At 31.4% G+C, this 12,757-nt stretch overlaps 1 protein-coding gene across 1 annotated transcript; it reads right to left on the bottom strand.

Annotated features, from left to right (window-relative positions):
• Positions 1-833: 833 nt before the first annotated feature.
• LOC121262111 lies at positions 834-1,580 on the bottom strand. Its single transcript, XM_041164528.1, has one exon. The coding sequence runs from the start codon at positions 1,578-1,580 to the stop codon at positions 834-836; it is 747 nt and encodes a 248-aa protein (XP_041020462.1).
• Positions 1,581-12,757: the final 11,177 nt, after the last annotated feature.

Here is a 12,757-nt window from a genome sequence, read left to right as displayed (position 1 = left end):
GGCCTTCCCCCACGTCTTTCCATATCATTCCTAATAATATTGAAGTCGCCCACAACAATACAAGGCATATTATTAGTATTCAAGTCTTCTAAATAATTCTAGAGCCTTTGCCGTTCTTGATAGTTGCATTTAGCATATACAACAGTTACTAAAATAGTATGCAGATTTTCCAACGTACTAAATGTGATGAATTGGTCCCCCATATCATGCACAACAAAATTCACTTCCTGCTTCCACATTAACCATAATTTTCCACCCATATTTTCATTCGAAACACAATCATCAAAGTTAAGACGCTCTCGCCATACCTGAATACGGGAATAAGAAATCATAGGCTCAACAATCATAAGAACTTTCAGCTTCAATCTCCCAATTAACTTCTTCAATCTAATATTTGATGTGCCCAGTCCATGCACATTCCAATATAGATAGGAATTCATCATAAATCCAATCGAGAGGTTTTGCTTTTAACCCTGGTTGAACCCCATACTTTAAGACCCTTTTTCTTTATATTATCAGGCTTCTTATGCAAATCTGATTCCGAAAGGCATCCCTTTTCTTTCGCCAAATGCTGTGAGGTTTCATCTGATTCCAACTTAGAGCAGATTTGGATTTCACCTTTTTCTATTTCAAGAACATTCACCTCAATATTCATCATATCTGTGGGATTCCCATCTATCTCATGATTTTCCAAATGCACGTTCCTAATCAGAATCTCCGATGCTGTAGGAAAGATATGGTACATTTGCTGACTCCTCTAGAATATTAGCCACCATTCCTTGTGTTCCTGATATCTGTAAATTCTCAACAGCCAAGTTTTCAACCATCTTAGCCTAGTCTCCCATTTCTGAATTCTGCATGTCTTGAACGTCCCTTAGTTTTTTCTTCATGGGGGTATCTTCACCATCTATAACTTCAATTTCCTTAAGCAAAACATTCATATCTTCAACATGAATTTTCTCTAAGCCTCTATGCTTGACTGAATCCTTCATAAAATTCTCCAAACGGCTAGATTTACCCTTATGTAAAATCACGACTTGTGTATCTTGAGAGTTTTCTTTATCTTCTTGAGTCTTCTGCTGCTCTTTACGAACCCATTTATGATCTTTCTTCACATCCATTTTCGGAATCTGATCAACAACCTTGTTTTCAACCTTCCATTTACAAGTTTTAGAATTATGTTCTTGCATACTACATTTAACGCAATATGCCGGCAATGTTTCATACGCAACTTCTTGAATAAAACTATTCGGTTGTCTAGGCATACCAACCCATATAGCCATTAGCGGCTCCTTTGAAACATCCATATCAACACATACCCTAGCCCCTTCAGTTTGGGTAGCGCACCGTGTAGGATTATGCCTCTTCAAGTATTGTCCAATCGGAGCAACAATATTCCGCAAGAATGACTCCAGATAATAGTTCGGGGGGAGCCCGGGTAAATTAATCCAAACAGGAGCATACACTGGTTCTCGATCTTCCTTAAAATTAGTATTCCATCTAAAGACACGATATATCGCACCATCAATATTAGACGCTTCCCGGGTTAAAGCTTTGAAGAAATCTTCCTCATTAGTCATCCTTATGAAAACGTTTCTTGGCTTCAACATCGACGATACAACCGATTGTTTATTAAGACCCCATCTGGATTGAATGAATGCCCTTATAGCATCAAGGGAAGGTCTTTGTCTTAAAAACTTGAGAACAATCGAGTATCGGGAAGGCAACGCTGAGTTCTCAATTTCTTCTTTGGAAAACAAAACACACACTTCTCCATCCACGATTTTAGGTGCACGAATGGCCTAAGGAGTGTCCAGTATTAGGTCTACAAAAGAACGACCACGAACCCTAGCAGTGGGCCAGGGAAAATCGCCTCCAAATCGTCTGCAAATCAAGGCTTCACAAGTCTCGGATCTCGTTTATTAGAACTTCGTTCATCACCATGCATACATATATATATATACATACATATATATATATATATATATCCACATACTCACATATAGATATTACAAAAGGAAGATTTATTGCTAATAGAAATGAGAATTGATTGACACAAGAGTTGAAATCTATGCAACAACCAAGATACTACTTTTTACTTTGTAAGAATAAAACGAGGTAAAGAAAATATTTTTATTGAGTTAAATGGGATGGATTAATTTTTTTCAAAAATATTCGAGAGTAAATTGGAGTAATATCAAAATCTAAAACAAATTACAAGATTGGATAGGAATATGTGTTAGACTATCATGCACATGTCTTATATATAAGCATAGTCAAAGAAAATGTTTATCTTTAATAAAAATGCGAATTAACGAACACAAAAATTGGAATCAATGCTACAACAAGAACATTGCCTTTATCATTCCACTCTCTTGACTTTGTATAAACCTAATTTTGTTTAGTAAAATGGAATGGAGTAACCTTTTTCGAAATACATTTAAGGGATAAATCGCAACAATACCTAAATTGAACATAAAGTAAAAGGAGATAAAATCAACTTGAGACCAAACAATCATCCACATTTCTTACATATAAGCATCATAAAATAAAGGGTTTTTCCTTGATAGAAATGAGAATTGATGGACACAATAATTGAAATCTATGTTACAATTAAAACACTATCTTTCTCTACTCGCTTTCTCAACTTTGTAAAAACAAAATAGGGTAAAAATAACAGTTTGTCCTAAACTTTTTCTCTCATTTTTTCAAACCTAATAAAATATCTCAACTCAAATTCAAACAATTTTACTACTATTTACAAATTATTTCACTATTATTCACAGAATTCTAAGATACTCTAAGGGCTCGCTTGGATAAGGTGAGGTTTGGATAGTGAGTTGAAATGAGATAAGTTGAGATGAAAATTGAATAAAATATTATAAGAATATTAGTTTTTAATATTGTTATTGTTTTAAGATTTGAAAAAAGTTGAATTGTTTATTCTATTTTGTGTGAAAATTTGAAAAAATTGTAATAATTAAATGAAATGATATGAGATAAGTTGAGATCAACTCTGAATTCAAACGGGTTAAAGTATCCCAGGATTCTATGAATAGTGATGAAATGTTTTATTGAATTTTGGAAAATGAGAGAGAATGTTGAACAAAAATATTATAAAGTTAAAAAATTGTTTGAATATAATTTTTGTTCTGAAGTTTGTAAAAATTGTATTGATTTTTGTGTTTTGTTTTAAAGTTTGTAAAAATTGTATTGGTTTTGTGTTTGAATAATGATTAAATAATAATTAGATGAAAAAGTTGAAAATTTAAAATTAAAAAATGTTTTGTATTTGAGTGATCTTTTGGAATGAAATTGTGAGAAATTTTAAGAATTTTGAGAATTTTATATCGTATCTCTATGTTGAAACGTCCATCCAAGTGAGTCATAAGAAATGTCATGTTGAAATCCCTCTTTTACTATCATAAAATGTTAGGAAAAAAGTAAGAAAATGTCATAAGAGATGTTAGAGAATCATCATCTGAAATGTGTGGGATGTTGTACTAAGTTTTACAGGCATCACCTGCTTTCACAAGGTTAAGTGTACCATTTGATTGAGTTTTTTTTTTTTTTTTTCCACATGGATATTTCATATACCAAGAAACTAAAACGAAACTAGAAATCTAATTTAGGGTAGGTCAAAATACATGCAAAAACTTGAACAAAAGGCATGACATAACTCCATATGTTTAATAAAAAAATACATGTTTTCTAAGTACAAGTTTGAATATATAAAATGAAGTAAAATATAACCAGTTATGCTAATTGAGCTTATCGCTATTTCACTAAATAAAATTAATCAATTATGGCATCCATGCTAAATCTTTGTACAATTTCTTTCATAATGTAAACTGCCAAATAATCTCCAAGAAAGTCATCCTCCATTTTGTTTCGAAACCTTGTCTTAACGATGTTTATAGTCGAAAAAGCTCGTTTAGTAGTTACCATTGAAATTGTAAGTATTAAGATAAGTCGAATCATTCTATCAATCAGATTATAAGCATTACAATTTTTAGTAGATTTTACCATCTGACATAAATCAGAAACTGTAGACAAGTAATGTAGATCTGGATAAAAAGCCACATAGTGCTTTTAATGTTGCAACTAAAATTTTAAATGATATTTTTCTTGTTTAGTAAAGTCTTTTGAATAAAACTTATTTACAAGATCACATATATTGTTAATATTAAACGATTGATAAGGGTTTTTGGGATCCGAAGAAGAACTAAGCACAACAATCTTCATTGTCTTTTCACTAAATCTACTATTTAACTCTTGCAATTAAGAGTCTATAGTGGCAATGGATATTTCCACTCTATAATGATAGTTAAATATCATTTCTTGTAGATTACGATAATAGCGACTAATAGTAAAACGAGCATTTATATTAGGAATCTCAATTTTGTGACATTTACGAAATAACAACAGACTTTCAAATAATGTATTCCAACCATTGTCTCTCATCCTTAACATGCACAAGTTAATCAACCATTCTCGAATAAATCATTCCCTATCAACAAATTTTAAAACAGTAGTCTGTTTTTTAGTCATCACGAGCTTCATCAATAATAATACAAATTTTGTATCTCCAATATCACCAAGCATTGCATTTCAAACCTTTCTCGTAAAAGTAGACAAGATATCTTTCTGAATTTTGATGAGATATATTTAGCATTTGTGGGGCATTTTTCAAGACAACTTCATCAAGATCTTTTTTATATAAGGCTAAATGTTTCGACATTTCAATAAAATTACCTCGATTTTTGGAATTTAAGCTTTCATCCTGATCTCTAAGGGGATGAAAGCTTAATACTTAACTCAAAACTCAATAAATACTTAACTCAAACTATCTTACTACTATTCACAAATCATTTTAGTACTATTCACAAAATTCTCATGTCATCTAATTTTCCAAGCATCCTTTAAAAGCACATGTTTGAAAAGTGAGCTATCAAATAGCATTTGTCGAAACTTTAAGCCGAAATTGATTATTCAAAATTTGTTGTATTGTTTGTCGATGCATCACTTTGTCAATATGCTACGATTGGTTTATCAAATCTTCACAACCTTCGGTAGCAATATTATATGAAGAACTAAAGTCTTCACTCACATGACACAAAAATGCAAAATTTTCCATTGTTAACTTTTTTCCAATTGCGAAAACCATCAACCGAAAACGCATTTGAACCGTGGCATCCATTTGTTTTCTTGTTAGAAAGATAACATAGAAGACAAAACGCAACATCTTTTGTTGGTGAAATTGAAATCGAAGAGGATGGTTAGCTTTTTTAGAAAATAGATATTTTTTTCATATGAAATTGATATGGGTTAGATTTGATATATGCTTGCCTTTTTTCATTACGGTGATTTATATGATAATCTCATATTGGAGGATCTAAACCAAGATCATGTACTGATATGAACCTCCCCATGTTTCTACAGGCATCTCATAATTCTTCATTTTTAGTCACTAACTGATCCCACCAAATAATAGCATAATCAGTGAACTCAATCACCGCCAACTTCACTTTCTTCTCCTCAAAGTAATTATGACAATCAAACACTAACTCTATTTTTTTCTCCCGCTCTAGATAAATCTAAGGGTTAGTTCTACATTGGAAATATGGTCTTTTCATTTTGATGCTCCCAATATCTCTATCTATACCATCCCGATCCCCTAGGTTCCTCTCAAGTCCTCTTTCACGTCTAATTCTTCTATGTCTACCTGACCCAACTTCAGATGTTAGGTCTTTCTCATCCTCATCATCCTTTCATTCTCATACTCATTTTCAACTCTAGGCTCATGTTGCCTCCAGTCTCTCTCACCTTGTAGATTTCTAATCGTTGCTTCTTGATGATCCATTCTATTCCTCACTTCACCTAACATAAAGTTATACTTCTCAAACTGTTGTTGCATGGCTTGCAACATAAAGGATGAGTTATCTGTCATCTCCTTTGGTGATGAGTTATTCATATGAGATACCGTAATATGCTGCACAAAAAGAATGTTAGTGAAAAATCTCACACACTTCCCTACGTGTTTACACTCAAATAATGACAATTCACTCGCGTTTCACTCTTAATTGACTTTTTCTTCCCATAATAGTCTTACACTCTCTTGCCTTTTACCTCAAGAGTTTTTCCACTCAAGTTCTTTAAGAACTAGTTGAACTCAATCAAGACAATGCAACCTTGTTTTATCCCAAGTAGTAATTAGGTTCAAGAAACAAGAACAAGAGAAACACGGAAGGAATAAAATGACATGAAAATCAAGAAAATTATAGGAATGAAACAAGATACCAACTATATTGAAGTGTGCAGCCTCTTTGATGATAAGGCTCAAGAAAAAAAAATTTTGATTTCAACTTTTTTTTGGACGATTTTTTTTCTGAAGATTGTTTTTTTTCTTTTCTTTTTCACCAACTGATTTGATCACAATAAAAAGAATAAGCAATTGACAAAACCCTAACAAGAACTCAAAACCCTAGAATAAATAATATACGATAGTTTTTTTTTCTTGTTGTTTTTGCAACCCTAATCAAAGAACAACGTAACCATAATCAAAGAATACAGAAACCCTAGAAAACAATAAGAAATTCCGCAGCCCTAGGATGAGTAGGATACTTCTGCACTTTTGTTTTTGCAACCCAAAATAAAGAACAAGGTAACCCTAATCAAAGAATAAGGAAACCCTGGAAAACAATGAGAAATTTGGCAGCCCTAGGATGAAGGAAATTTCTGTACTTTTTTGTTTTGATAAGTAATGCAAGAATTAAAAGATAGAATACCTAATTGAAAACTGAGCTTTGAATACCAAATGATATGAACCCGTGGGAATGGAATCCCTTGAACACACAATCAATTTGAAAACTCACCCAAGAAAGCCAAAAATCAAGTCAATAGATGGAAAATCTAGACTTGTTGGGAACTCGTTTCAAGAACCTAGATTATATTAAAATCTAGACCCGTTGTATAACCTGTCTCAAGAACTCAGATTACAAGGAGGAATGCCACACAGTTATGATTTATCTTTGATAAGTTCAAAAGTTCAATCAAGAACAAGATGAGTAAACTCAACTCACAATGAAAATTCAATATTGTCTAAAGAGCTTGTGTTGGACAGCTACAAGGTATTTAAATACCTAAACCCCAATTAACCCTAGGCCAAAACAAGGCCTCTTTTATCCAAAATGCCTCTGGATGAATAGTATCGCGGTTACAGTAACTCTTGAAACCCTAGTTTAAGAAAATAAAATATATGTGGGCCAAACATCCTCAAGCTCGATTATTCTAGACTAATTCTTATAACTAATAAAATAAATCTTTTAAATGATTTAAACAAATTGAAAGTCTTCAATAACAATAGGCTCAAACAATAAATCTAAGTCATGTCTTCCACAGCTTGTATCAAATGGATCAAAATTGGTTCTCATTCTTTCAAGCCCATCATGAGTGTTGGGATCTTGCTAGCTTTATCTCAAGTGGATTGCACTAATCATTGCATTGCTTCCTTGATCTTCTTGGCTCTTAATTTTGTAATTGGTCCATCTGAAACTTGTAAATGATCTTTAAGACTAGACTCACTTTGGTTTCCATCATGTACTGATCTAGAAATATCAATTTCTTTAGGTTGAACTATGGTTATATTTGGAGAAAGTTGCATAGGACTTGAAGCATCAAACATTAATAGTAAAAGCAGGTGCAACTTGTGAAGTATCTACATCTTTTTTCTTGAAAAATGATTCAATAGTTTTTTGTTTGCCCATATCCTTAAGCCTAAATTCCTCAAAGTAAAATAAATAAAAACAACCCATTAACAAGAAATAGATAATGAAATACCAATCAATAATTACAATGAAATAGATGTTTTGAATGTTCTATTTGGCATAGGTTAATTAAATGAACAACAAGAATAATTAAATTAGGTAAAGACATGAGCATATTTAAAATAAAATTATATAACCATTCCTCGATAAATAATATTAAATAAAGACAAGAAATATCAATTCAAAAGTAATAACTCATTATAAAGATTTTGAGAATACAAACAAAATCTATAAAAAGAGTCTTGCCAACTAATAAAATATAGAAAAAAAAATATTTATATCATTCAATTACCGTACCTTTCATTTAGGAACCTGCGCAAGTAGAATTTCTTTGTATTCTTATTTATGATTGATTCACAATTGAAGATAATAAAATATTGAACAGTGAGTTCCTTATAGTAGAAAGGAGTGAGGCACAGAAAATCTAAAGACACGAATCTTGGTGCAAGAAAGTATAAAATGTAAGGGTTGGTTTGGTTACACAAAACAAACTATCTTATTTCATATAATCATTATAACTTTCTCAAACTCTTACATAAAATATAATAAATAATTTAATTTTTTCAAATATCAAAATAAAAATAATATTAAAAATTTATATTATAATAATATTTTATTTTATTTTTAACAAAATATCTCATATCATCTCATCTGAATTGCGTAACTAAACGGGACGCTAATCTTTCGTCTGCCTATTTTTAAAATTTTTTTTAAGTTGTATGTAAAAATTGGGCCCAATTGTATATCTCATTCTATATTCAGACATCCCACGTTCAAAACTTAGTGCCAACATGTCATGGTGGTTGCTTTTTATTGTGAAGACTTTGTGGTTATACCAATACCTACGTAACATATCATTTCACACATAAAGTTGATTACTTTCTGTCTAAAGAAGTTTTTTAATCAAATTTGTGGGAGGCCTTGGCCCACATATCTTTGTCAAGAAATGTAACTACTTGATGAGGTACCTTTATTTACATAGGGTATGCAAATATTTAGCCACTTGCATGCAATATATGGCGTAAGATTGCAATTTTGGAGATATTGGAATAGATTGAAGTTGACAATGAAAAGCTAAGGGGATTTAGAAATCAACAGAAATTAAAGTTTCTCCGCACATGTAATAGTACTATATACAATAGTTGCTCCAAAATCACTTTCATGTGATTTGATCTGTAATCCTTTTTCTCCATTATATTAATTGGGGGTGTAATCAGTCCGAATTGATTTAGTTTTAGAAAATTTTATAAGAAATTTAAAAACTAATACCGGACCGATTCACCCTCGAAATCGGAATTTCTGGTTTTTTCAATTTTTCAAATAAATAAAATCATACTCCAACAAAATTTTAATAAGTGATTCACCTATATCACTCATTTTATGTTGTGTTAATGTTATAATCATCTTATGTTATAAGATTAATACACATGATTAATAAAATTTTAAAATTTCACGTTATATTAATTAGCAATTTAACATATAATCTATAAAGGCTAAATTATCTTTGTTAAGTAAGATGAACTTGAGTAATTTTCTCTTAAATATATTTAAAGGCTAAATTAATAATATCGAACATAAATTAAAAGATAAAAGCAGTTTAGGCATTACACAATCATCCACATATCTAATATATAAGCATTATGAAAAAAAAACAATTTATCCCTAACAGAAACTGAAATTAATGGACCCAAGAATTGAAGTCTATGCTACTACAAAAATATTACCCTTGTTCGTTTGCTCTCTTGACTATGTAAGAACAAAATGAGATAAAGAGAGCGGTTTTGTTGAGTGAAATCAATGCTACTACAAAAGCACCACCTTTGTCGGTTTGCTCTCTCAACTTTGTAGGAATGCAATAAAGTATAGATAACAATTTTGTTGAGCCAAATGAAATGGAGTAACTTTATTTGAAATATATTTAAGGGTAAAATTTCAACAATGAATAATTCTACTCATCATCCCTTCACTACACACCACACATGATTTATTATCCTTTCATTTTTTTTCCTTAGCAAGTATGTGATGTAAGGATGATGAGTAGAAAAAACTCATGAATTAGTTTAGTAGGAATAAAACAAATAATAAAAAAAAATATGTGGTATGTGGTGCAGGATGATGTGTAGCAAAACCCTTTAACAATACCATAATACAACATAAGTAAAAGATAAAACCGGTTTAGACAACATATAGTCATCCACATATATCACATATAAGAATCATAAAAAATAGTTTATCCCAAACAAAAATGAAAATTGGTGGACACAAGATTTTATACTACAAAAAGAACACTTTCTTAATTTGTTCGCTCTCTCGGCTTTGTAGGAACAAAATGAGTTCAATAGAGCAATTTGTTTAACGAAATGGAATGAAGTAACTCTCTTCAAAATATAATATTTAAGGGTTAAATCGCAACAATACGTACATACAACTTAAGTTAAGAACTTCTAGTTTTTCCGATTTTTCAGATTAACAAAATCATACTCTAACAAAATTTTAGTAAGTGATTGACGTATATCCCTCATTTATGTTATATTAATGTTATAGTCATCTCATGTTATAAGATTAATAGACATGAATAATAAAATTTTAAGATTTGATGTTATTAATTAGCAATTTAACATATAATATATAAAATATAATATATAAAATCATATAAAAATCTAAATTATATATAATATATGTACCGGTCCAGCTCATCGGTTTCTCGATTTCTTTAAAGCCCTAATATTAATAATGACCTATTATATCATATTTATTATCAGATTTTTCCCTTTTTTATCACAACATTTTCTTTATTGACTTTTTTTTAATCGTTGATAAATACGAAACTACTATAGACTCACATATAAACTTGGTGGTGCTTCTAAAATGCCGATAAGGTAAATATTGTGATGCTTATTTAAAACTCAATTTATGATCGCAAATATTAGTGACTTTATTATTTTCATTTTAAAAATACCGAAAACAATTAGATCTAATCATAATTTTAGTAAGTTGGCGGTACCTCAGGTGTCGAGAAGAAATAGCTAGTGGCATTTATACAAAGAGTTGGCAACATTGTGCCGTTTAACGCAATTAATTTTCACAAATATCGGTGATGAGTTTTTCATGTTCAGGTGCTTGAGTAAATGTCGAAATATTTAAATTGTAACTTTCTAATATCAGCGTTGGTTTGCACCATTAAATAAACGCTAGGAATTGCGTATCAACATTTATTTAAATGTAACAACCGGGCTTTAAGCCCAGCCCGTAGGAGTCAACCCGTTCTTGAAGCCAGCCCACGTGCATGTTCTGAGGGACACGAACGACGCCGTTTTGGGTAAGTGATCCCTTTCTTTTCTCTTTTCCTTTCCTTCCGTCGGTTTCTTCTCCTTCCCTTTCTTCTTCTTCTTTCTTTCTCAACTGCCCTGCGTCCGAAAACTACTCCATTCCGTGTGCCTCGTTCCCACGCTAAGCCGGTTTGTGCAGTTTCTCCACAGAAATTTTCGTTCTCATCACATCTGCATTTTACTTGAATCACCCAGAATTTTTTTTCCTCTCTACAGTTTTCGGTTGGTGCTGCGATTTCCATGGATCTTCAAGCTCCTCGCCTGGTTACACGGTAGTTTCCTTTTTTTTTTTTTTTTTTTTTTTTTTTTTTTTTTTTTCTGTTTTTCTTCTTCCACCCATTGTTTTCTCTGTACCTCTTAGATGATTTTGTAGTTTTTTTTTTCTTTTCTTTCTTGGGTTTCGGCTGTGTGCAGTTTCGTGAGTTCCGAATATTGTCTTCATTGGGGCTATCCTTTGGAGTATTTGTTCATCTCTACTTTCGGCAATTAATCCGCCTACCCTTTAATATTACTCTTAATTTTATTCTTATACTTGCAATCACACATTCCATAAGCCATTGTGATTCTTCCCTTCGGTTTGTTCTATCACACACACACACACTTGGTTGGCCGTGCAACACACTTGATCATTTTTCCCTTTTGTGCAGACCATTAAATTCTTTCAATAGAAAATTTTGTGACTTTTATTGTGGGTTGATGTATTTTAATTGTTGGAGCAGTGGAGTGTGTTAGAATAAAGGATGTTGAGGAGTATAATCTTAAGTGTTTTGTGAGTCAATTTTGAAATATTATTTGAGACTTTTTGGTATAAAATGATGGATGTTTTGGAACTAGTTGTATTGAATTTTGTGTAAGTTTTGAATTGTTGAATGATTAGAGTATTGATGTGTGCACTGAAATTGTTTTATTCGAGGATTGGAAGTGAAGTTTGGGTTGGATTATATTTTAATTATTGGAGTTGCTGTGGTTGGTTTTGGGAATAATTATAGTTGGTTGGTGTTAATAGAAAGTGGTGGCTGTTTTGGGTTTTAAATGCGAATGATTTGAAGAGACAGTTGTTCGGGTTTAATTGTTAGATAGTTATGGAGCTGTGAGGGGACTGTTTTGATTTATTATTCAATAAATAGCTGTCTACTAGATTGGTTATTAAATGTTGGATATATGTTCTTTTTGTTTAGGTGGTGTTACTATTAGAGTTCCGGCTCAAGGTGTTGATAATACGAAGAAGTCAGGTAAGCGGGGTTCATATACTAGTTTTGCATAAAATAAATAAAAGGAGGTTGACTTTGAGAATAAATGTGTTTATTTTCTTTTGAAAGAGATGATCTGAAAACAACCTCAGATGTTTATTCTGCATATGCATAAATTCTATATAAGAGAAAGTGTTTTTCTGTCATGACTGGTGTAGACATGAGCTAATTTTGTATACTGTACTTCTGAACTATTTAAAAGAGCGAATAAGAAATTCTAAAAGTTTTGTTATGAACAAATGAGAATACTTTGTTTATGTTTATCTCGAACATGTGAAATGATCTGAAGTTTTTAGTGATTTGTTTTGATATGATGTGTCATCTGAAAATCTTGGCATGGAGTTCTAATTCT

The sequence above is a fragment of the Juglans microcarpa x Juglans regia genome, chromosome 4S (genome assembly GCF_004785595.1).
Source record: "Juglans microcarpa x Juglans regia isolate MS1-56 chromosome 4S, Jm3101_v1.0, whole genome shotgun sequence".
In the NCBI taxonomy this organism is placed as follows: Eukaryota; Viridiplantae; Streptophyta; class Magnoliopsida; order Fagales; family Juglandaceae; genus Juglans; species Juglans microcarpa x Juglans regia.
The sequence above is the reverse complement of the archived record's forward strand: the minus strand, read 5'-3'. Positions and strand labels throughout refer to the sequence as shown.

What these genes read in the sequence shown, in the direction of transcription:
- LOC121262111 (XM_041164528.1), bottom strand. Translation starts at nt 1,580, where the DNA reads ATGACTAATGAGGAAGATTTCTTCAAAGCTTTAACCCGGGAAGCGTCT.